Source organism: Syngnathus acus, chromosome 14 (assembly GCF_901709675.1).
Source record: "Syngnathus acus chromosome 14, fSynAcu1.2, whole genome shotgun sequence".
Lineage (NCBI taxonomy): Eukaryota > Metazoa > Chordata > Actinopteri > Syngnathiformes > Syngnathidae > Syngnathus > Syngnathus acus.
The window spans coordinates 3747126-3769159 of NC_051099.1; the positions used below are offsets into that span (position 1 = coordinate 3747126).

Sequence of the window (22034 nt, forward strand, 5' to 3'; positions counted from 1 at the left end):
CAGTGTTTTAACAACCTAATAGTGTTTATTACAACTCTTCGTCTGAGCCCAGGCTATGAATTCTATGAGCGGATATATTCGTGCGGGACACAACAATGGCGGTGGAGCGGTAAGTTTTGGGAAAAAACCGGAGTTTCAAAAAGCTTTATGAGAGAATATTCGCTCGCGACTGACTTTGATTCGTAATGAAGGCACTGTCACATATGTCATTACATTCGAAGTATTGTTCTTTTAAGCGAGGCATTTGAAGTCAAACGTCTGTCAAATGGCTCAATACATTAGAAGTGTTATTCCTTTAAACGAGGCATTTGAAGAAGCAATTGATCCAAGACGATACACGAAAATTAACTTGCTTTTTCACTCTAAAATGGTGGAACGTTATTCCCATTGAGGAATGTGAAGTGGGACAAGAGCAACAGCAGCGTGTCAGTGCTTGTAAATGTGGCGTTATCTCTCCGCCGTCCTCAACATTAGTTACTTAACTAGCAAAATACAGGAAGTGTGTTCTGGATTGTATAAATGTAAATAAAGTATTGTATTTTGGTCATCCAGTCTACTTCACTGGTAGACATAGCATATAACATGAAATCTATGAGGGATTGGAAAGTTTAACTTCTACCCCTGTCCACACATTGACAGTCCTGGTTGCACATCCAATCCATGTGATCCTCGAGGGACAGGCTGAAGTGAAAGTGATTGACAAGATTAAACGGGACACTTTTACTAGAGGGATTATGTACTGTAGGTTAATCCTTGGCCCATTAGCGTCTCCTCAAGCAAGTCACTTTGTAGGAATATAGAATGTGATCTACATCTTTTACATGGCATTCATCATCAAACTTTCTTTCTGGTTCACTCATTCCCTGTAGGTGCAAGGATCGGTGCCTCACTGACTCACTCGAGGATGAAATTCTTGCCTTCCTTATAGATGATAAAGCCCAGCTGCACACGTATGACGATCTCACCAAAGTCAATCCTGTGACACCAACAACTGGTAACAATAGCGACAGTATATATTCATTCAAGCGTCTGCAGTAATGCATCCTGACTACAGTGAACCATTCCAGACCGAAAACCTGCTCGACCTATCGGGGCATTCAAATAAATGATGCAGCACATTTCCTCACGCCTAATGAGACCTATTTTTGTCTGTGTGACAGTGCTGAGATGCCTGCAGGCCAGATACAGCGTGAAAGTATTTTACACGCATGCTGGCTGCACCTTGGTGGCTCTTAACCCCTTCCAACCTGTTCCTGACCTTTACTCTCTGGATGTGATGAAAGAATATCACCATGCTCCCCAGCTCAAGGTATTTACATGCACACAGTGACACGGAAGCAGAGGTGTGGTGTTATTATAATTACTAATAGCTGAGTGACCTTAAAAGTGTGGAGTTTTAAAGCATATTGACAGATAGTGATGTCTTTTCTCCAGGAGCCTAAGCCGCACATCTTTATTGTGGCAGAGGAAGCCTACAGGAATGTTCAGGGCCAGTTGGGGCCAGTGGACCAGTCCTTGGTGATCAGCGGGGAGAGCGGTGCGGGAAAGGTAGACCTTTTGTGATGAGTGGGATTGTGGATGAAGAAGGAATTGTGATTTAATGCACCGTGCAACATAAGCAGTAGAAAATGGACAGATGGTAAGATTGTATCAGGCTTCAGTCTTTTTTCTATTTTTTCCACAGACATGGACTTCTCGCTGCCTGATGAAATACTATGCCACAGTGGCAGCCTCCTCATCAGTGGTGGAGAAGCAGGACACTGTAGAGAGGATAGAGAGGAGAGTGCTGGACTCCAACCCCATAATGGAAGCTTTTGGTATGATCACAGCCATCTTGTTGGCGCGGTACACAAGTAAACATTCCGCCTTCCATGCAGGCAACGCGTGCACACTTCGCAACAACAACAGCAGTCGCTTTGGAAAGTACATCCAACTCCAACTTGACAGGTAATTTACATGAGGCGCATTTACGAATGCCAATAAACATTTCGACCTGTTTGTCTGTTTTTATATGTAGGTGTCAGCTTTTAATAGGAGCATCTCTGCAGACATATTTACTGGAGAAGACCAGAGTTGCTTACCAACCAGCTAATGAAAGGAACTTTCACATATTTTACCAGGTAACGGCATACAGAAAACTTCATAATCCTGTTGTATAATTCACAAATACTTAAGAATCGTCTCTTTACATTGACCATGGGCATTTTGTGTTTTAGATGATGAAAGCAGCTACCAAAGAGCAGAGAAAAGAGTGGAAGATGCCACATGGTCGCCACTTTGTGTGGCTGCCAAATGTGGGAAAAACAATTGAGGGTAGGTATTTTGATATATTTACATGTTGCCATCCCAAGTGACAGCTGTGTATTGAATGTCTTGCAGAGGACTGTTTTCAAGAGACACTTGATGCGATGGTCCATCTACGTATCGATACAGAGAGGCAGAGAGAGATATTTAAGGTAATCTTGCTTTTGCTCTGAATATTTGCATTGTTCTCAATATATTTTTCTATGCTGTAGATACTGGCAGGTATTCTGCATCTGGGGAATGTGAAATTCTCAATTTCATCAGATGAATCACAGCCATGTGACATACAGGAACAGTCCAAAGGTATTTCTCAGGAATATAATATGCAAATGCAGGTGCATCCCAAAAAATAGGAATATCTCGAAAAAATGTTTTTCAGTTGGAAAACTTCTGTTTTGTTGATTGATTACACACAATAAAATAGATCATGATGTGGAATAACCACATTATTTAAGATTGAAGCTAACAATTTGAAATTCACATATTTAGTTTGATGTTGAGTCTGTACAACATGTGTGAAACAATCAACATTTCCAAGATGTTCTACTTGATTTGAGACGCAACTTTATGTTTTAGATTCCTTGCATCGGGCTGCTGAACTGTTGCAAATCCCTGCTGAGGAGCTTCAAACGTGTCTAAGTGTGAGGACATTAAAAGCAGGGAGGCAGAGTGTACACAAACCCTGTTCCCAGTTAGAATGCTGCGTGCGGAGAGATTGCCTTGCTAAAGTCACCTATGCCCAGTAAGAAGAAGCAGTTGATCATCAAAAAATACAGTAAACACACCCATTATGCTGTTTGCGTCCAAGACCTTTTGTCATCAAACTCTGAAATGTTAAACCATGATATCTTTTTGTGGACAGTAAACACCAGTGAGACTGTCGCTTGTCTTTCTCTACAGATTATTTGAATGGCTGGTGACATTTATCAACAACAGTATTTGTGCCGACAAATCCACCTGGTCCAACTTCATAGGTACATTACGCCCTCGTCCGTTTAGAAGGCTTCATTTATTTTGTTTATCATTTTGCATCTATGTTTTGTTTTCTATACAGGTGTGCTAGATGTGTATGGCTTTGAATGTTTCCAGACTAACAGTTTGGAGCAGCTTTGTATCAACTACGCCAATGAAAAACTCCAGCAGCACTTTGTGACGCATTATCTACGAGCTCAGCAGGTACAAATGATTGTTTTGCCGTACTTCCGTTTTGCTTTTTCTTATATATATTTTTTTAAATAAAATACATTAGAATATTTCTATCTAAGGTGCTTATTCTCAGTTAATTTTGGGCAAGCGTAACTCTCAAACCTGGGCATTGTTGCTAGGATTATTAATGATCTTTTACGTGCGATTATTAAATTTTGTATTAATGTTTTGCGCATGTACGGTTTTTCCCCCCCCTCCCAAGGAAGAATATGTGTCTGAAGGATTGCAATGGTCCTTTGTAAAATACCAAGATAACCAAAGCTGTCTGGATCTCCTCGAAGGAAGCCCTATTAGTGTGTTTTCTCTTCTTGATGAGGTAATTTTCTGCCATTTGGTTCCTTCAGTATTTTTTTTCCCCCACAATAAAGTACCATTTTATTATCTGCCCATGTGTCTTAGGAGAGTCGTTTAAATCGAGCCTCGGATGCCAAAGCGCTCAGGATTCGCCTAGAGAAGGAGCTTGCTGACAGCGGCAACATCAACTGGGATAAATTCAGCAAGGTGCCACACTTCACTGTGGCCCATTATGCTGGCAAAGTCAACTATAAGATCGAAGGCATGGTGGAGAAAAACAAGGTGCGTTTAGCATCGATGTACATCATGCTCTACGATCTGTGCCTAACTCAGGCCTTGGATGGCTACTGTCTCTCTCAATTTGTGTGCTCATTTATCTGGTCCAGGATCCAGTGGCCCCTGAGATCATCAGTCTGCTTCAATTGTCAGATAATTGTCTGCTTCAGGAAATCTTCACAGAAAAGGAAACTGAGAACATCTCAAGCAAGGGGCTCAGTAAAGTCACCGTAGTCTCAAAATTCAAGGTCGGAGTAGATTCAGACGTGAAGATGACTCGTGTTGGTGTAAAGCGGGAAATAACACCCAAGTTTTGGTGGTTGCAGAACTCTCTGGAGAGCTTAATGAACATCCTCCACTCCACAACTCCTCACTACACTCGCTGCATTAAACCCAATTCAGACTGCAAGCCATTCATCTTTAAAAAGGAAGAGGTACACCTGGAGAGGACAATGAAGTCCTTTTTTATGTGTGAGAGAAATGTTAATATTGTCTGTTGACAGGTGACCATGCAGTTGGAGGCTTGTGGGATTGTCGAGACAATACACATAAGCGCTGCCGGCTTTCCTATAAGGTAAAACGGTTTCTCATAATGCCCTCATTCCTGTGGTTTATTGATCGATATGTTTGTTCACAGAATTCCATTCAAGTGTTTTATACAACGCTATGGATGCATACTGACACACTCAAGTTCCAAGTCCGAAGCGCAAAATCCTGGTGAGTCCAACTTTTTCCTGAATCAACCAAAGAAGAAAAAAAGATCGTTTGGCATGTTTACTATGGGCCAATGGTGATTTTATTTCCTCTCTTTAGGTCTTCTGGTTTATTCTCATTTCCCCCCTCACTAGCGCGCTTAGTTAATCTGACCCTCAGTTCTCTCCTTGGGACATTTCACTTGCATAAAAACAGGATTGTCTAATAAAAACAAAAATGCAGCTCCTTTTGAACTTTCCAGGTAAATGCATGCATTGTCTGGCTGTCAGAGCTTGCTTTGCTTATTGCTTAATGCTGTTAATTGTGCTTGGATTTCTGTTTGTTTTAACCCACTGTCCAGTATCTTTAGTGTCCAACATTTTGCAGTTGCATGTCTGCAGGCATGATTTGAAATTCATGTGTAAGAGGTGTCGCTAAATCATTTGCGATGCTTCTTAGTGTTTTGTGCGCTGAACACTCTTATTTATTGCTTATTCTCAACGTATTCTCTTCTTATTGTGCAAAAAGTGAAGGTAGGCTGTGAAAAGGAAAATGATCTGCAGGAGGTGCAGAGGCTCCTTGGTCTGGTGTTTCAACATCCAGCACAACATCTGAGAAGGGAACCCAAATCTTTGGTGCATTGTGGGAAGACCAAAGTTTTTCTCACCCAGTCAATGGTGAGTAATTAATAAAATAACTTCTCCAACAGAAACTTATTATGCCTAGTTTGTCATTGGATGCTCACCTATTTATTTCTGGGTTTGGCCAACAGTTAGACTTACTGGAAGATTGGAGGAAGAAGATTCTCTCTAAGTGCGCTTTCTGCATCCAGTGCTGCTGGATACGCTACCAACGGCGCAAACGTCATGAGCGGCGACATTCTGCTACTGTAATCCAAGCAGGTACATTTATAATTCCTTCATGAGCTAAAGCTACATGTGGTCCGTTGGCTCTATTTTGCCCCGTTTTAACCTGGCTGTCTGGACAAACAGGAATCAGCGGGAAGCATCTTATCATCCTGATTAGCCCGTCAGAAGCAGCAAAAAGTCAGACACAACATTGGCCCGCCTGATAAACAAACATGTTTTTTTCCCCCTAGAATAATGCTACTGTAAACTCTAGACAAATTAAACTCATTCTGGATGTAACGATTAATCTAAATTCAGGTCGGCTTTATTTAGAATATGTTTACATTCTGTGTGTTTTCCGTCTTAGGCTAAAAGTAACATTCATCCATCCTATCCGCATTTAGGGTTGTAGGTTTGCCTTGTGTAGTTTACTAGCTCCCCCCACTAGGTGGAGCAATAACACCGTAGTGTGGTACACTGATTAGTAGAATATCTTGGCACAGCACCCAACATGTGTATGTATCCTGAAATAATGACATTCTTGTCTAAATTCACGTAAAAAAGTTGCTTGGTGTGAAACCGTTAAAGTTAAACAGTTATTGTGTTGTACAAATAGTTCAGTTGTACCATCTGATCTGAGAATCATTGACTGAGGATGTCAGTTACATAGTTTCTGTATTTGTGGCGGCACTTGGTTGATTCAAAGATTCAGAAGCTCACTTGTGCTAGATATTGCTGTAGTTTCCAAAAAACAAGTACTTACAGCTGATTTGTATGCTTCTTGCAGCGGTACGTTCTTGGCTCGTCAGGAGACGGGTCCAGAGATGGGACAGAGCTGCAGCGCTTATTCAGAAATCCTGGAAGAAGTGGAGGGTGAGATTTGACAGGGCTGGGCCTCATGTTAACTGCAAACATTTGATGATTGTTGGGTTCTCACATCAGGCACTGCTGAAGTCATTGGCTGAGGCGGAGCTCGATGACGTAGAAGATCTCATCATGCAGGAGGACCTGCCAGAATTAAACGCCATCATCAGGGAACGGGGCTCGGTGCAGCTGTCCAGCATCCAGGAGCCCGTCACAGTGCGGGGATGGCCTATGGGGCTGGTTTTGCCCTCGCCTCCGTCCATCGCTGTGTCAATGAGGGCCACGGCATTTCATAAGATGATGTCTGTGGTGGCTTCTCTCAATCTTCCATGCAAGAGAGGAGAGTACAAGGTGGAGACCAACCAGAACACGCAAGGGATCGCCTCCATTCGGGCTCAACCCAAGGCGAGGAAGCCTCCCTATATTTTCTTCTGTTTGGTGTCTTCAATTGTTCTTACAAAAGTACTTTTCAACCACATTTCAGGGATCCGTCAAACTGCACTGCCAACAGTCGCCCCTGCTTTATGCAAACCGGCAACCAGAGATGAAGAGTAATGTGACCGGCTTCAATGAAATCCTGTTGGAGAAGACGCTCTAAAGTTTGTAAGCCGACTTCCATGAGTAAGGTGCTTTTGTAGAAATGTCATGTGACACAAAGAGAAATTTGGTCACATTACTTTTCAACATTAGGTGGCGTTTCAATGCAGTAATCAGGTTAAAAAAAAAAGTGCCCTTACATTTCTGGGTCACAGGCCAAATAAGGTATTCTTGCTACATGGTGCTGCTAACTTAGAGCCGCGATTCTCCATAGTGGCCTTTCTGACTCAAATCATTTATACTTTAAGGTATTTGTGTACATATGACATGCTTTACATGATTTAAGGGAATGTACATGGCAGGGCGTGCAGACCCACTATAAAAAATAATCAGTGCGAAAGATTGTTGACAAAAATGTTCTGCATAGTGAGCTTTCAAGCAAAATTCAAACGAACTATAACCTTTACAGGTGAACTTAATTTGACCTTCTCTGAAGAAATGAGTAAGAACGCATGTCTAATTTTGTATTTCGTACTTTAAGAGAGTAGACGTTGTGCAAAAAGTACAGAAACGATGAGCAGTTGGACATGCATTGAACATTTTACTCAACGCCAAAGCCCGATTTCCCTAACTTTGGACACTAATGACAAGCACTATTGTAAACAGATGAATATTACCTCTTGAGGAAAATGTACATGTATTTTTTTTACTTTTTCCTTGCATTGAGTCGTGATCAATGTCGTTATCACCAACGACCTGCTGATATTAATTACTGAATAATGAAAGACTGACATACACACCAAATATCAAGATATAATTTTTCTTGTATGCTGCAGAACCAAAGTGGGTATATATATTTCTTGCACATCACATGCAGATATTGCACATTCCAACATCACCAAACAAATCACGTGATCAGGGAAAAAAAGAATCAAGTTGTTCATACTGCTGCTTTAAAATATGCAACCCATGGGAATATTTGGAACTTGTTTCATCCATCGATTGTAAAATATTTTTGAATATTGTGCCATTTACTAATGCGCGCATGATTCATAGAAGAAAATCGAATTGTTTATATTCGTTCACTAGCTTTTGTTCATGGGAGGTAAGGTATAAAAATGGAAATAATTGATATGTAAAAATAAATGACATTACAAAATGACCCATGTTTAACATTCCTGATTATGTTTTTATGAAAATCGTTCTCAAAGTAAATACAACTTTACCAGTCCTCACTGCACTCCTCTGGGTGGGCTTCTTTTTCTACAACCTTCAAACATCGATCTGAAAACTCCACAAATAAGGGCTCCTGCATAGCTGCCTTCATTGCTGCTTCCTTGTTGTCTGCACTGTTTATGCTCCTTAATAATTCTCTTAGGTGGGGATTACAAAGAAGATCCTTAAGCTCTTTTGATTGACCTGTGGAATAATACATTGGGGACTATTAATTGCATCAGACTATTTGAAAATAACATCTCAGTGTGAAATAAAATCTTCAGTTCATACCTAACAATTGAAGCTTCGCTAGAGGGACTAGATCAGCAATGTCCTCTTCAGGAAGAAGATCCTCCTCACTCCACTTGTCTGTGTTTCCTTAACAAATAGTGTTATTTTCTTATGATTACTCTGATCTTATAGAGATATTTAGTGGAGCATACCCGTATTGACAGCATCCTTTGTTCCATTGGGTATCAGCTGCTTAACAGGAAGGCACAAATCTGATGATGCAAGATCAAGTATTATTTTACTGATCAATGGCTTCATTATTTAAACTGATTTACAACAATGCTTCTCCTTACCTTTATGCTTTTTGTAGCAGGAAAGAGAACAACTGAAAGGAGAAATTAAGTTTATACATTGTTGATTTAATAACATGCGAATATTGATAATAGAAGCACTGCGCAAAAAAAAAACTTTTTCCAGTTTATAATGTTGGATTTTTCGAAGTGGCACTTGTAAACACGAGCCAACCCGGCGAGGAAGCACACACGTGTTTAACAAGTAAAAACATCTCGCACTTATCTTCTCGTACTTACTATCTTATTTCGCAGACGGGACATTTGTATTTGGGTGTTTGCTCGTTGCACACTTTACATAGCCGCATCGTGATACAACAAAGTAAATTACTGAATGTTTGCGTAGGCTATTTCCTGAAAAGGAAGCTACACGAGGCAATGACCCGGAAACACTTAGCTATTTCCGGCCACCATACCCTTCAAAATAAAAGCAAGCAACTCGTGTTTTGTGAAAGCAGTACAGCGCTTCCGATACAGTATTTTTTTTTTTTTTTTTTTAAATGTGTGGGGAAAAAATACATCTTGTGAAATTCTAACACGTTTTTTTTATGCAAACTAGTTCGTTGCACAATTTTAACCGCTGTTTTTGTTTTTTTAATTAAATGTTAATGTCCATTGTGTAGTAATCTACATTAAACACATTTTGCTGTGTGTGTGGTCTATTTCAGACCTGAAGGAATTGTTTCATGTAAGGCATATTTTAAATCAACAACATTCAATAGAATAGAAACAAACTCAATCCAACAACATCAAGTTTATGTAAGGCATATTTTAAATCAACAACATTCAATAGAATAGAAACATACTCAATCCAACAACATCAAGTTTATTCCAATAAAATACATTAAAATATCTGATCCACCCAAGACATTTGTCTTTACATATGGATCAAGCACACATGGGTGACCTACTTTGCTCAACACAAACACTTCTTGCACAACTGTAATTTGAGATGATCAGATCCTGTAGTAGAGGATGAAGAGCGAGAGTGACAGAACTGCTGTCAAGCGACACGTGATTGGGCATGTTGATCACTTAAGTTTCTAGGTCAGGAAAGAAAGAGACTCTTGGCCACAGTCAACATTAAGCATACAGCATGGGGTCCAGACCTACATGGAAGGGGGGGGGGGGGGGGGGGGGGGGGGGATAAAAAAAAGCAAAATTAGATTAACCCTCGTGTTTGTCATCATTCCTCCAGCGGATGTAATCTGAATTTGTATTTAAATCGGAACATGTCACTAATGCAGAATTTTAGTAAATATTATTAAATCACATTCAGCCCATTGTATTTCTCAGCAAATAACTAGTTTACGTAGGATAAGATAAAATCGTGCTTGCAGTTCATCAATTTTGTATTCATAGCCTATTTTTAATACAATTGCACATCATGATTGGTTTCGAGGTTACTAAACTGCACGTATGAACTAGTTTGCAAATCGGGAAGAATTTGTAGTCCCACCTCATACGATGGTATGCTCGGTTACAGCTGTACTTTTTTTCCCATTTGACTGGTTTACGATTATAACATTCTTTTCAACCTATGTGGTTTGTTTTCATACAGAGACCTTCTGACGTCATGTACTAGGCCACATACTTTAAAGCCACAATAAAAACACCAAAACGAAAATGAAGGTTCTGTTGTTGTTCACTTGGCAACAGGACTGCAACAGACGCAAGGCCATCAAAGAAAAATTACAATCCCCCACATTTAACAGTAAAACAATTCAAACCTGTAAACATTCGAGAAGGCGATTCCGGAGACATCAAGAAGACGAGCTTTTGGTTCTCCTGCGTTTCATCTCGCTGTTGTAAAATTTAGTGGCTATCTTCCTTTCGTGTCCAGCGGGGGAACGGCGATTGGTATTGAGCTCCGTTTCTTTCTTGGACCTTCCTTTTCCACCGACGTGACACGAGTATTCAACTAGGTTATAATAATCATATTGGTCGTAGTGGGCCTCCTCAAAAGAAAACAGTGTTTCAACGTCGGCCGCCATTTGTGCAGGTACGGCGATCAGCTGTCGGTTGCAGTAACTAGTAAACACTTGATGTCACGCCTGTGTTTATATACGCCGAGTCACGTGACTCTCGTTGGCTCAAGTGACAGAGCAAACGTTGTGCACCGTCACTCACTGTTTGAATTTGCATAAAATGAGAGGGACAAGCGAGCTAAAATATGATATAACATATAGAACAAAATATTAAAAAAGTAACACTTGACATTATTCATTTTTAAATTCTTTTTAAGCGGCTGTGCATGCAATAAGAATACGTAATTAACCAAATATCGTCATATTGTAATTGCTTTGTGAAAACGTAGACGAGAATTTTTAAGAAAAATACTCTTGTGGAAATACAGGACACCAAAAATTGTTGACTAATTAACTATTATTTTTGTTTAAAAATGAGTTGTTAATCATAAATTATTGCTGAATATTTTTGGAAGGTGTATTTCTATCTCCTCGCTCGGTACGCGCTTCCGTGCTGGCGTGCTTTTGTTCTGGGACCGTACCCAGGCGGCGGCGGCTTCGGCGTGTCCCGCCCCCTCGCCGTGTGGCGCGTCCTGACGCCTTTCCACGTCGCAGTCGAGTCCTCAGGCGAGCGAGTTGCGTATGTCTGCGTGTCTCCGGCTAGGCTCGTCGAGGGAGTGATGGCGGCGCCCGTCCTGAGAGTGTCCACCCCGCGCTGGGAGAGAATAGCCCGGCTCCTAGTCTGCCTGCTGGGCATCCTATTGTCCCTTTATGCGTTCCACATCGAAAGGGAAAAGGCCCGGGATCCGACTTATCAGGCGATGTGCGACGTCAGCAGCTCCATCAGCTGCTCCAGAGTGTTCAGCTCAAGGTAATTTGAATTCAGCCGAGGGCGCTCACGGTGGCGCTCATCGCTCAATGAATGTGACTGCTATTAAAGCAAATCCGGGCCAAAGCTTTTTTGGCTTAATGCTACCCCCAAAATGCTCCGGCTAGCTAATTGGTTTAGCTTAGTTACTGCAGCCTTTATTTTAGTCATCGCGCCTAAATTAAACCCACTGATAGCAACGAGCTATCTTAGCATGAAGCTAACTATGCTCTATAAGCTAACTGCCCGGTAGTTATCCTTTACTCCCTCTTGACCCTTCGGTATTTGTTCATTTGTCTCATTTCACACCGTCGCATGTGTACGCGGGGACATTAGTCAGTCCGAATGGGAAAAAAAAGATAAGGTTTGGCTGGTGCAAAAGTTTCCTTCTGTTTCACTGTGATGTTTTGATTCTCATCTGTCTCACTGTAAATCCTTAAAATGTCTCAAACTTTGTTGCTCTTCTGTTAGCTGCCATTTTAGCTAACATCACCACCCACCTTTATCATCTGCTCGCTCACCTCATGGTACAGAACACGCCTCTTCTCCTGAGGACTCTTTAAAAGCATTTCCTCAAATCTACAGCACAGCTGCTCCTTGAGGGTTATTTCCCCATTGCATAAATCACATGTACTTGACCCAGTCAACCATTTAATTCAACATTCATTGGTAGTTTGAAAGTAATTCCGCCACACAACTGCAAACAAATCAAGAAAACCCCACCTAGTGACTATTTAAACGAATCTCTACACTACACAAATAAAGTTGGAATGTAACCAGTCAAGCCCTTGCCTTGAGTAATTTAATGAATGTTCCAGTTACGCTGGGACAATATTAAAATATTGTTATCCACCCTTTAGTGGTCATGCCACTTGTTCTGCAATTTATTGTTTTCTGCTGTGTTGTATGGACAATGTTTGACCAAAACTTGAAAATGTCTTGTGGAATTATTTGATTCTATTGTTGTTTTTTTTAGGTGGGGTCAAGGATTTGGACTCTTGGGCTCCATTTTTGGAAATGACAGTGCACTGAACCAACCCAACAGTGTCTATGGAATTGTTTTTTATGCTTTCCAACTCCTTCTAGGTAAGCAGACGATTACCATCACAAATGCTTGCTTAGTATCTGTGGCCATTCCATAAAAAGTGCCAACTCAGTTAAAGCTGAATGTCACGGCTACTTCTGACTCACTTGTCTCACATGACACTCCAATGAAATTTAGCGGACATTAAGCCATTCTTGCATTTTAAGCTGTGGGCACATTTTAATGTGGCTATCAAACTTATTTTATTTTTAAAGGCCCTCTGAGTTATAATAAGTTACAGTAAGTCATCAATAATTGATTAACTTCAAGGAAGTGATCAATTTGATCATACACACTGCCTTCAGTCACCATTTGTAGAATATTTTACACACTTGTCTAGTTGAAATTTGAGTGACCTGCATTATGTGTGCCAGGCATCTGTGGTCATTTTCAGTTGACAACAAGTGGCAAAATGGCCGCCCCCTCCCGCCATGGATGAAAACAGGTGGATTTTGCCTGTTTAATTCATATTCCACAAACGCAATATTAATCTGAGTGACATGCTTCGACTGCACAGAACGTATTACAAATAAAATTTCAATTTTTTAGTTAAGAATCAAATGGGGGGGGGGGGGGGGAAGCACCAAACCTCCTCCATGCATACACATGCACACACATGTGAGTCGAGTGCACAGATTTGGGTGTGTACTCGGTACCAGAATCAGCCAAAATGCCCTCAAGCGACAAAGAGCAAAAACTCCCATCTTTAACTTGTGCTCCAGGTTTGTTTTGTTTACAAAGCTTCACATAGCCTCTCGTTCACATGATTCATCAACAGATATTTTTTAAACGTTATTCCAGTTTTGGAAGATGCTCCTGTTAGTCAAGAACGTATTTTTTTGCACATTAACAATCACGCTTCATGTTGTATTTATTGTCAGAATGTGTTTTGGAAAAGCTCAGTGGATATGAAATAGCTTTTCACGCTAGCTAATATAGCCTAAAAAAAAAACTTTGTTTGAATCTTTTTTTTGTGTGTTTGCATTCCTCTAGGAATGACCGTTAGTGCGGTGGCTGCCGTCATTCTGATGACCACATCCATTTTGTCGGTGATGGGCTCGCTCTACTTGGGCTACATTCTCTATTTTGTCCTGAAGGACTTGTGCATCATCTGCATCACCACGTATGCGCTGAACTTCATTCTCTTCACCCTCAACTACAAGCGACTGGTATACTTGAACGACCAATGGAAGCAGCTCCAACCCAAGCAGGACTAAAGCTGTGTGAGCACAGCAACAAAACAAAAAAAGTGACACAAACAAACAAGAAATGTGACTGACTGAACATTTGACTTGCCACCAGGAGACCTTGCTTCCTAATGTTTATTCTGCTGTGTTCACAAAAAAAAATGAAGACATCTAACCTACATGTTGGGCCTGACACTTCTCGAAAAGGATTCAGAAGCAACTTTATTTTCAAGTGGTTTTAAATTGTTTAAACTTTCTCGTCACACAAGAACAAGGCAAGCAAGTCCGGAGGGCGGTTCTCCGCTTCTCAAACAAGAAGGATCTCTTATGAGACAAGCGCGGCAGATGCACTCAAAAATGGTGGATTCCAAAATCAGCGCTTGCAGATAAGTCTTGAAATGTCAAGTTTGGAGGGCACAAAACAAAAATGCTGAATTGTTTTGTTTTGTCCCTTCGTGTTTACACTTTTTAGTAAGCTTTTTCTTTTAAGGACCACTCAAAGTGTGTGCAGATGGGTCAGATAGATTGTTTTACCAATTGTGTACATAGCCGCTGAGCAATATTTCCACCAAGATTGGTTGACAAAAACACACGAGGGTAACTTCAAATGTGGGAAAAAAAAAAAAAGGTGAAGAAACTCACTGGCCATGTGAAGCCGCAGACACAAAACGAGAAGGTTCTTTTCACCGTTACGGTCTGTTCCCCGCTGAAAAACGTACGTGCCTAATGCATTATAATTCGATTTATTTTGAAAGCAGGGGCACGTTTGACCACTACTTTTGCTTGTTGAGTTTCCTGTCAACGGTCTGAGGCTTTATTTAATTTTTTTTTAGGCTCACATTTTTTTGTAATGTAACATACCAGTCGAGTGTTACTCCCTTCTCGAGTCTCAAGCGGTAGCAGAGGCTGCTACACTGTGATATAGTGTCAATTTCCAGTGATGATGATGCTGCCCGGCGGAGTTACACTTGAGTTGCCGGACAAACATTTGCCAGGAATGTTGTGTTGACTCAAATAACAGAAGCAAAACCAGTCGTTGGAACTCCTCAAACAGCGACGCAAGCCATATGAGGGCCAGCGAGTCGGACAGGTGAACACTTTCAATCGAGTAATAATTGGAAAACCAATCAAGCTGATGAAATTTATAGTATGCTAGCACAAGCCTGTCTATTGTGAGTTTTCGATTCTTTCCCCATTTCGACTTCGGAGTGTGGCCTTAGGATTCCTTTGTACAGTCCCACTCTACAACCTACGGGTTGGCCACAGGATGATTTCACTACTATAGCGAGCCAATTTAAAAAATGGAATTTAGAGCATGCTATGAGCTGCTTTTTGTCAAATGGATGGACTGTATTTATTCAAGTCAAACGATAGCAATGGGTTACCTTTTCAGTAATGTGCTTCCTGAAATAACTAATTGAGTGTACTGCAATCTTCCCATGTTGCTGTCTAAGGTTTTTCTGTTCTCATCATCCTCAAGCGGAATGTCATTTGTATAAAAAAAGATCAAACTTCAAACAAAAGTAATGCTTTCCATGCATTGAAGGAAACACTACCCCGGATGAAACCAATGTAAAACAAAAGTGGAATGTTTTGAAATTCAGTGGCTATCATTCCCCAAAAGCATGCAATTTGTATGTTATGTGCACAGTACAAATCCTCCTCACTATTATTTTCTGTCAACATGAGATCACTCCATTTTTTTTTTTTTTTTTTTTAAGTATACAATAGTTCATTTGACATCACAGTTAGTGAGCAAGCTATGAACATGGATTCAGATGTTTAAGCTATTGGACTGTAAGGGATTTTCTTTTTTTTAAAGGAGGAAAACAGGTCAGTGCTTCTCCATTATTATCTTTTTTTGAGTGAGGCACTGAGGATAACTGCCATGTTAGTTGCATCACCAATGTCAACTTAAGTGCCTTCTGTTTGATCACCAGGCCTTGAGCCAAAGATGGGCAAGTGATAGCCTTTCAAATGACTGATGTAACAGGCACTTTTGTTTGCCTCCCTGATAATTGAAAATTTGGCAAAATTGGCACCCCAAAATGACCAATCAAGCAAAAAGGCCATTTCGCTACACCTTTAAATGTTCACATTTTGTCTAGCTTTGGGACGTTTGTTTGCAAGGGAATCACTTTCATCAAAAGAATTGTAATGTTCCTAATTTTAATTTGCTGTATGGACTGTTAACATGGATAGTTTTAGTCATAAAGACAACTTGATGGGTGGATTGCTGGGAATCTGTCAGTTTCTTTTTTTTTTTTTTTTGGAGAAAAAAACTTACTGGGTTTGCTTCTGTATTGCCAAATGTGTTTTAAAACGCTGTATTTTCTTACTTGGAAAAGTGTTACAACCAATTGCAGGAGGGTGTGTTAAAACTTCAATTAAGGGAAAACTGGATGAGACTGACTTGAGAACATTTAAAATTGTGGCACTGTCACGTGGAAATGAACAACCATTAAAACATTCCCTCTGAAATCAAGTTATTTGTCTTGTCTAAAAAGTTTTTTTTATGTAGGCCTTGGCTTACATGAATGTCTTAGAAAAATGTCTTGGTTGTGGATAATGAATCAGAAAAATCTGATTGACTCATTCATGGTCTGTCTTTTTTTTTTTATTTCTATTTTAACATCAATAACCTTTTGAAATTAAGTGGAATCAGTATGTATAAAATCAGACTTTAATCCAGCTCTTACTCCTTGAATTTAACATTGTCTTATGCAATCACATTTAAAAAAATCATATAAAAATGATGATCACTGCAGAAATTTAAAGCACTAGCATAAGGCTGATCACATTGTTGACAATAAGATTGCCCCTGGCCTCAAGTGAAATTATTTAGTATATAGCCCTTAATTACAGAAAGATCTCAAAGAGCTTTCCATGCCCATAATTGACAACATCCTCTGATCATTTATGCATTCATAAGTTTGCCGGTGATTCAACACATTTTATGAACAGTTTTTTTCTGCTACGCTATGTTTGCAATGAATAGCGCTCACCCGAGTCCGCAAGGATATTTGGTCCAAAAAGGTATCTTCCCCGTTTCATTTGCCAGTTTCCAGTATCTTTCCTTCAGGATGAACGCCGCAGCTTTGGGTTGTCTTTGCCTGCTGAAGACACCTTTCTTGTTGCCCACCACACGTGTGACTCCTGCAAAACGCACACAAAGCTCAGAGAATGGAATAAGGAAAAAAAAAAGTACACAGATTTTATTGTACAAAATATTTTGTTAATTACAATAACAAGCCAGTATTTAAAAAGATAAATAATTGATTTGATATCGGCGTTGAGAGCCGATCCTCCTGCACTTGTGTTGCCTTCTGCAGTACCTTGTGTCGTCATGAAGTCGGCAAAGTTCCAGATGAGTTCCCCGACGACATATTTCTTCCTCTTCTGGTCGAACACGTTGTGGTAGCTTTGCAGGACCACATTCTGGTACTCCTCAGTAAACATCATGGGCGGGTCCTGCAGAGAGCAGACAGAAAGAAATCTTACCCGAGGGCTTGCGACAACACGTTAGTCACATTTGGCTTCCTCACGCTGTGAAGGCCTGGCACCGTGTCTGCTCCATATTCACTCTGGATGATGGGCTTCTGGTACTTTCCGTACCAGTTCTCAAACTGGGTGTTGAGTTGGATTGGGATGACTTCCAAGTGGCCTGGATCGTGGTACCAGGAGAAGTAACTGTTCACACAGATTACGTCCACATAGGGTGCCTAGGCACAGGTTCATTATACGTATTAAGCAACTATTGACTCGAAAAAATGATTCCCAATATGTGTCAGATGATAAAACTCACCCCTCTGTCTCTGGCATAGTTACTATCTGTGATATAAGTCACAGGCCGGGTCGCGTCCAAAGCTTTAGTATGGGTTATCAAAGTCCTGCGGAACAAATTGAATTCACATTTTAGCCTTGAAAATGCAACACAATCACGGGACTAACATGCAAGTTTGTATGCTACATAAACTTCAACGCAAACATTCAAATGGCCACAACATAAGGAATTCCTGCTGTTCCTCAAACACGCCCGTCTTCTTTGCTCCTTTGGGCGTCACACTTATAGGATTGCTATCCAGCTTCTGCAGACCTTGCTTATTATCTGACCATTTGAATCAGGTGTGTTGCAACAGGGTGAAAGCATGCAGGACACCGGGCCTCGAGGACCCGGAATTGCCCAGCCCTGGTCTACGGTCTCGAAGCCAATCAAAGGAGGGCATATTTAGAAAAATAACAAACAGAAAATAGAAAACTCACTTGAAATAGAGTTCAGCAGGAGGCATCTCTGCTGCTGGCTCATTGGCTACTGACCACATGACCACAGAAGGATGGTTCTTGTCCCGCCGCACAAGCTCATCCATTACGTCCAGATGATGGGCCAGGGAGGTGTTGCCAAAACTCCGACTGTCAATGGGCAACTGTTTTATTTCCCACATGATGGATACAACGAATTTGTACCTACATGTCTTTGATGCCGACCCCCGGGCATTCGTCTATGACCACGATGCCGTGGCGATCGCACATCTGCAGGATCTCCTCGGCGTAGGGGTAATGGCTGGTGCGGAATGAGTTGGCTCCCAACCATTTTAATAAGTTGAAGTCTTTGACAATCAGGGACCAGTCGAAACCTTTACCTCGAATCTACAATACAGATTGGAATAGAGAATCCACATTTTTGAATCGGAAAAAAATCTGTTGTGCTAATGTGTGAGTCCTCAAGTGGTACTCACGTCAGAGTCCTCATGCTTATTAACCCCGTGGAAATAGAAGGGCTTGTTGTTGATGAGGAACTGGGTGCTCGTGACATGGACAGTGCGGATGCCAACTGGTAGAGTGTAGATATCTTCATATGTTGATCGTTCATCTGCTGCCATCAAGTGAACCTTCATGTGGAATTAAAAAATATATATATAACACAAATCATTTTGCTGGCTGGCAAAGTGACTTAACATTGGCATACCTCCAAAGAGTAAAGGTAAGCTGAATTGTCATGCATCAAATATGGCCACCAGAGTTGGACATCAGTGAATTTGAGCACTCCAGATGACTCGCTGGAGGAAGCCACACAGTGCCTGTTTTTGTCCATTAAAGTGACTTTTATGGTGGCTTCAACAGCATTTTGGACTGATATCTTGTACTTGACAAGACCTGAAACAGAGAATCCATCACAGAACAGCTATTGTGATTATTATTGTTATGAAATATTCTTTTCTTCCTTTAAAGGAACAGTATGCAGAAAAATATTGTGTATATTTTTCAAGAGTTACAGTAAAAAAAATGGCTATTACTGAAGAAGTTAAAATGAAGTTTAAAAAAAATAAAATAAATACCTGTGCTATCCAAGAAGTCCGTCACCACTGTGATGTCATCGATATAAACTTTAGGGGTAGTGTACAGCAATACAGGACGGTGAATCCCAGCATAGTTGAAGAAATCAAAGTTGGTGTTTTGCACAAAAAAACCATCAGGATACCTGTGGAGGAATTATATATCCAAGTAAAGATGAAAATTTATTTCAGCAATTTTATTCAACTGCTAACAGTGATTGTGTTAGGTCGGCACATCCGAGGAAAAAAAAAAAATGTCTGAGTGTGCTTACTTGGTGGGGTCATTGAAGTACTGGATGGTCCCAGGAGGGAGAGTCTCCAGAGTTAGTGTGTTGTTGACCGCGATGGTGATCCTGCAGGGACTTTTCGGGTCCGCTCGGATCACGCTGCCTATTTCTGCCTCAAAGGGAAGATGGCCACCGTTGTGTTGGGTCACTTCCACCCCGTTGACCCACTGGAAAATGATAACAGATTATTGACGCACCTCAACAGTGAAGCACAAAAAAAGAAACGATGTATTCATGCTTACCACCACTGAATAATAATGAGCACTTCCCACTCGAAGAACTACTCTTGTCCCTTCATCTGTGACCCAGCGGGAAGGCACCAGCACCTCTCGCTCGTACCATACCCAGCCAATGAAATCTCGTAGTTTGGGGTCTTGAGTAATGTCGTTGAAGCTGGCGGGAACAGCCATATCAATCACGGGTCCAGTCTATCACATGACAACATGGATAGACACATATAATCTAATGAGGTCAAAGTCAATAAAGAATTACAATGTCATAAGTTGCATTCATTTGTGGCCATCACGTTTTTATTTTTATTAGAAATTATTATTCAAATGTGAATTATGATTTTTTTTAAGCCTTATTATAGCATTGTGCTGTAATTTCAGAGATTTTTCATGATCATGTCAAGTTTGGGTCTTTATTATAAATGATTATTTAAATGTTAATTATGATTTTTTACGCCTTATTATAGCATAGTACTGCAATTTCAGAAATTTATCATGATCTTCATCAACAGCAGAATAATGACGCTCACCTCAGCCAGGCGACTTTTGTACCAAGCCTTCTCGAAGCCTTGATTCCTGTTTGGTGACTTGTCCGCTCTGAAGCTCCACAGCCCGCTCAGGTCTTTCACCTCCCGAGATGAAGACTCCCTGGGGAAGAGCATTCCCGTGGCCAGCAGGCAGAAGGAGCCCGGCAACACCGAACAGAGACATAGGTACCAGAGCCATCTGGATCTTCCCAACGTAAACATCTTCAAACTTCCATGGAGCCACTGGACAGGATGTGACGTCATTTGTTGTAACAGTTTAAGTATACCGAGAGTTTCAGGCTCGTGCCATTAGTTCCGCTTATTAAACCCAAATATCTTCCCCAAATAATAATAAATGGATATCCATAGCTAACAATTATTATTAATCAAATGATCTTGGGTGAAACATGTAGTTTTAGGAAAAAAAATGGAGCAATATTTGTTTATTACTGTTTTGCAATCAAAACAGAGCAGACTAGCAGAACAATTCTGTAGCATAATAGCACAACATTGCACATAACATTCGGTTAAATTAACATGAAAATAAAAAACATCAATTCACAGCCATTAAATACTTAAGCACCCAATGGTGTTAAGTCAATAGCATGGACAGACTCATCCATTTGTGCATTTGAAATTTCAATATTTAATTGTATGACAACAAAAATACATCCCCCAAAAGAGGAATTAGCTCAAGTCCATTTCCTTCCAGCAGAATGTCAAAATACATTTCTCATTCACCACTCCTGATGGCTATGCAAGTATGCATCGTAACTGGGAGAGCTGGCAGTGAATGAGTTTAATTCTAACCCAACAATGTTGGAATTGCCCGTCACGGGTCATCCACTACTCTAATCAAATCATCCACATGACCTCACGTTTTTAATTGTCCACTAGTTGAGTTCAGTCGATGACTCGGATGGAAGACACCTCTTTAGCACATCTGTGGGCTACTTGTTTTTGCAGATGGAGTCCAACCGATTAAGGAGTTTAATATCATCCTCCAGTTGCTTCATTTCCACCTCGAGACGTACCTTACGATTCTTCATCGACGGGGTGTCAATCATAAATGGGAGGCGCTGGTACTCGGCATTTAGCTCGTTGTATTTCTGCTTCAGTTCCTGGAAAGAGACCCGGTTTAAAAGGTAAACTTGGGTTTGTAACTGGTGATCAGTATGATCAACAAAATGATGTGTTGAGCAGACAGTGTACCTCAACGATGGCCTGACATTCCACGTCAGAAAGGTATTTCATGGTTTCATGCTCCTCCTGCTTTTTCAGATTCATGTTGTACTCTTCCAGTGCCTGTTGATGCTTTGCTTTACGCCGCATTAGGTAGTTTGGTACTTCTCCATAATCCTGCAATAGCAAATAAACATTAGGTCCAAATGTGGATGATTTTAAAGTTTTATATGTATAAAAATATCCAAACCTCACTATTTTGCTGCTTTCCATAAAATGCACTCAATAGAATGAACTTTTTTTTTTCTCAAGTATCTCAGGAAAATACCTTTTTCCTTATGTACACAGGGACAAGCCCTGAGTTTACATTATGGGACTCCTTGTGTCCCTTGTTTGTGTCAACAACGCATGGGGGCTGTTTGGGTCCTTTTGGTGTGGTGGTCTTCCTCTTTGTAGGGGTGGGACTAACGGGTGGTAGAAACGGCCCTGTAGGGACGGCTGTTTTCTTCAATGAACAGACGTAATGAGTCTTGACCTGTTTGACTAGAAGA

At 40.8% G+C, this 22034-nt stretch overlaps 5 protein-coding genes and 1 long non-coding RNA gene across 7 annotated transcripts in view; 3 read left to right on the top strand and 3 right to left on the bottom strand.

Annotated features, from left to right (window-relative positions):
* On the top strand, positions 1-7716 carry LOC119133705 (unconventional myosin-XIX; the record flags this gene model as incomplete). The annotated part of the gene is made up of 24 exons (XM_037269799.1): positions 1-137; positions 870-994; positions 1161-1309; positions 1435-1548; positions 1685-1817; positions 1878-1947; positions 2018-2120; positions 2217-2313; positions 2380-2456; positions 2517-2607; positions 2881-3046; positions 3205-3278; positions 3359-3480; positions 3713-3826; positions 3910-4086; positions 4191-4328; positions 4407-4514; positions 4584-4654; positions 4718-4797; positions 5302-5450; positions 5546-5675; positions 6409-6494; positions 6564-6890; positions 6970-7716. Coding segments are annotated over 24 exons (2952 nt in total), but the record flags the coding sequence as incomplete, so codon positions are not given.
* On the bottom strand, positions 7604-9226 carry znhit3 (zinc finger, HIT-type containing 3). The gene is made up of 5 exons (XM_037269806.1): positions 9059-9226; positions 8822-8853; positions 8681-8740; positions 8529-8615; positions 7604-8441 (listed from the first exon to the last, which is right to left on the bottom strand). Exons 1-5 carry the CDS (start codon positions 9124-9126, stop codon positions 8245-8247), a joined length of 444 nt encoding a protein of 147 aa, XP_037125701.1. The 5' UTR covers positions 9127-9226; the 3' UTR covers positions 7604-8244.
* Positions 8441-22034, top strand: part of LOC119133713 — a 15851-nt gene continuing 2257 nt past the window's right edge. The window contains exon 1 of the long non-coding RNA XR_005100182.1: positions 8441-8610. This is a non-coding gene — a long non-coding RNA (uncharacterized LOC119133713). The remainder of the gene's footprint in view (positions 8611-22034) is intronic.
* vkorc1l1 (vitamin K epoxide reductase complex, subunit 1-like 1) lies at positions 11327-14512 on the top strand. The gene is made up of 3 exons (XM_037269807.1): positions 11327-11656; positions 12630-12739; positions 13731-14512. The coding sequence occupies exons 1-3, from the start codon at positions 11466-11468 to the stop codon at positions 13952-13954; spliced, it is 525 nt and encodes a 174-aa protein (XP_037125702.1). The 5' UTR covers positions 11327-11465; the 3' UTR covers positions 13955-14512.
* Positions 16544-20565, bottom strand: gusb (glucuronidase, beta). Of its 2 annotated transcripts, XM_037269801.1 has the most exons (13): positions 20305-20565; positions 19787-19972; positions 19530-19711; positions 19261-19403; positions 18891-19078; positions 18661-18813; positions 18393-18571; positions 18188-18334; positions 17730-17814; positions 17470-17646; positions 17260-17395; positions 16910-17080; positions 16544-16845 (listed from the first exon to the last, which is right to left on the bottom strand). In XM_037269801.1, exons 1-12 carry the CDS (start codon positions 20563-20565, stop codon positions 16926-16928), a joined length of 1992 nt encoding a protein of 663 aa, XP_037125696.1. In that variant the 3' UTR covers positions 16544-16845; positions 16910-16925. The 2 variants fall into 2 exon arrangements, with proteins under 2 accessions (XP_037125696.1, XP_037125695.1); XM_037269800.1 differs by having other exon boundaries at positions 16544-17080.
* Positions 20778-22034, bottom strand: part of LOC119133708 (enkurin-like) — a 2175-nt gene continuing 918 nt past the window's right edge. Inside the window, exons 3-5 of the mRNA XM_037269803.1 lie at positions 21812-22026; positions 21514-21660; positions 20778-21422 (exon numbers count right to left, since the gene is read on the bottom strand). Of these exons, the coding sequence (XP_037125698.1) occupies positions 21252-21422; positions 21514-21660; positions 21812-22026 (533 nt within the window). The 3' untranslated portion in view covers positions 20778-21251. The remainder of the gene's footprint in view (positions 21423-21513; positions 21661-21811; positions 22027-22034) is intronic.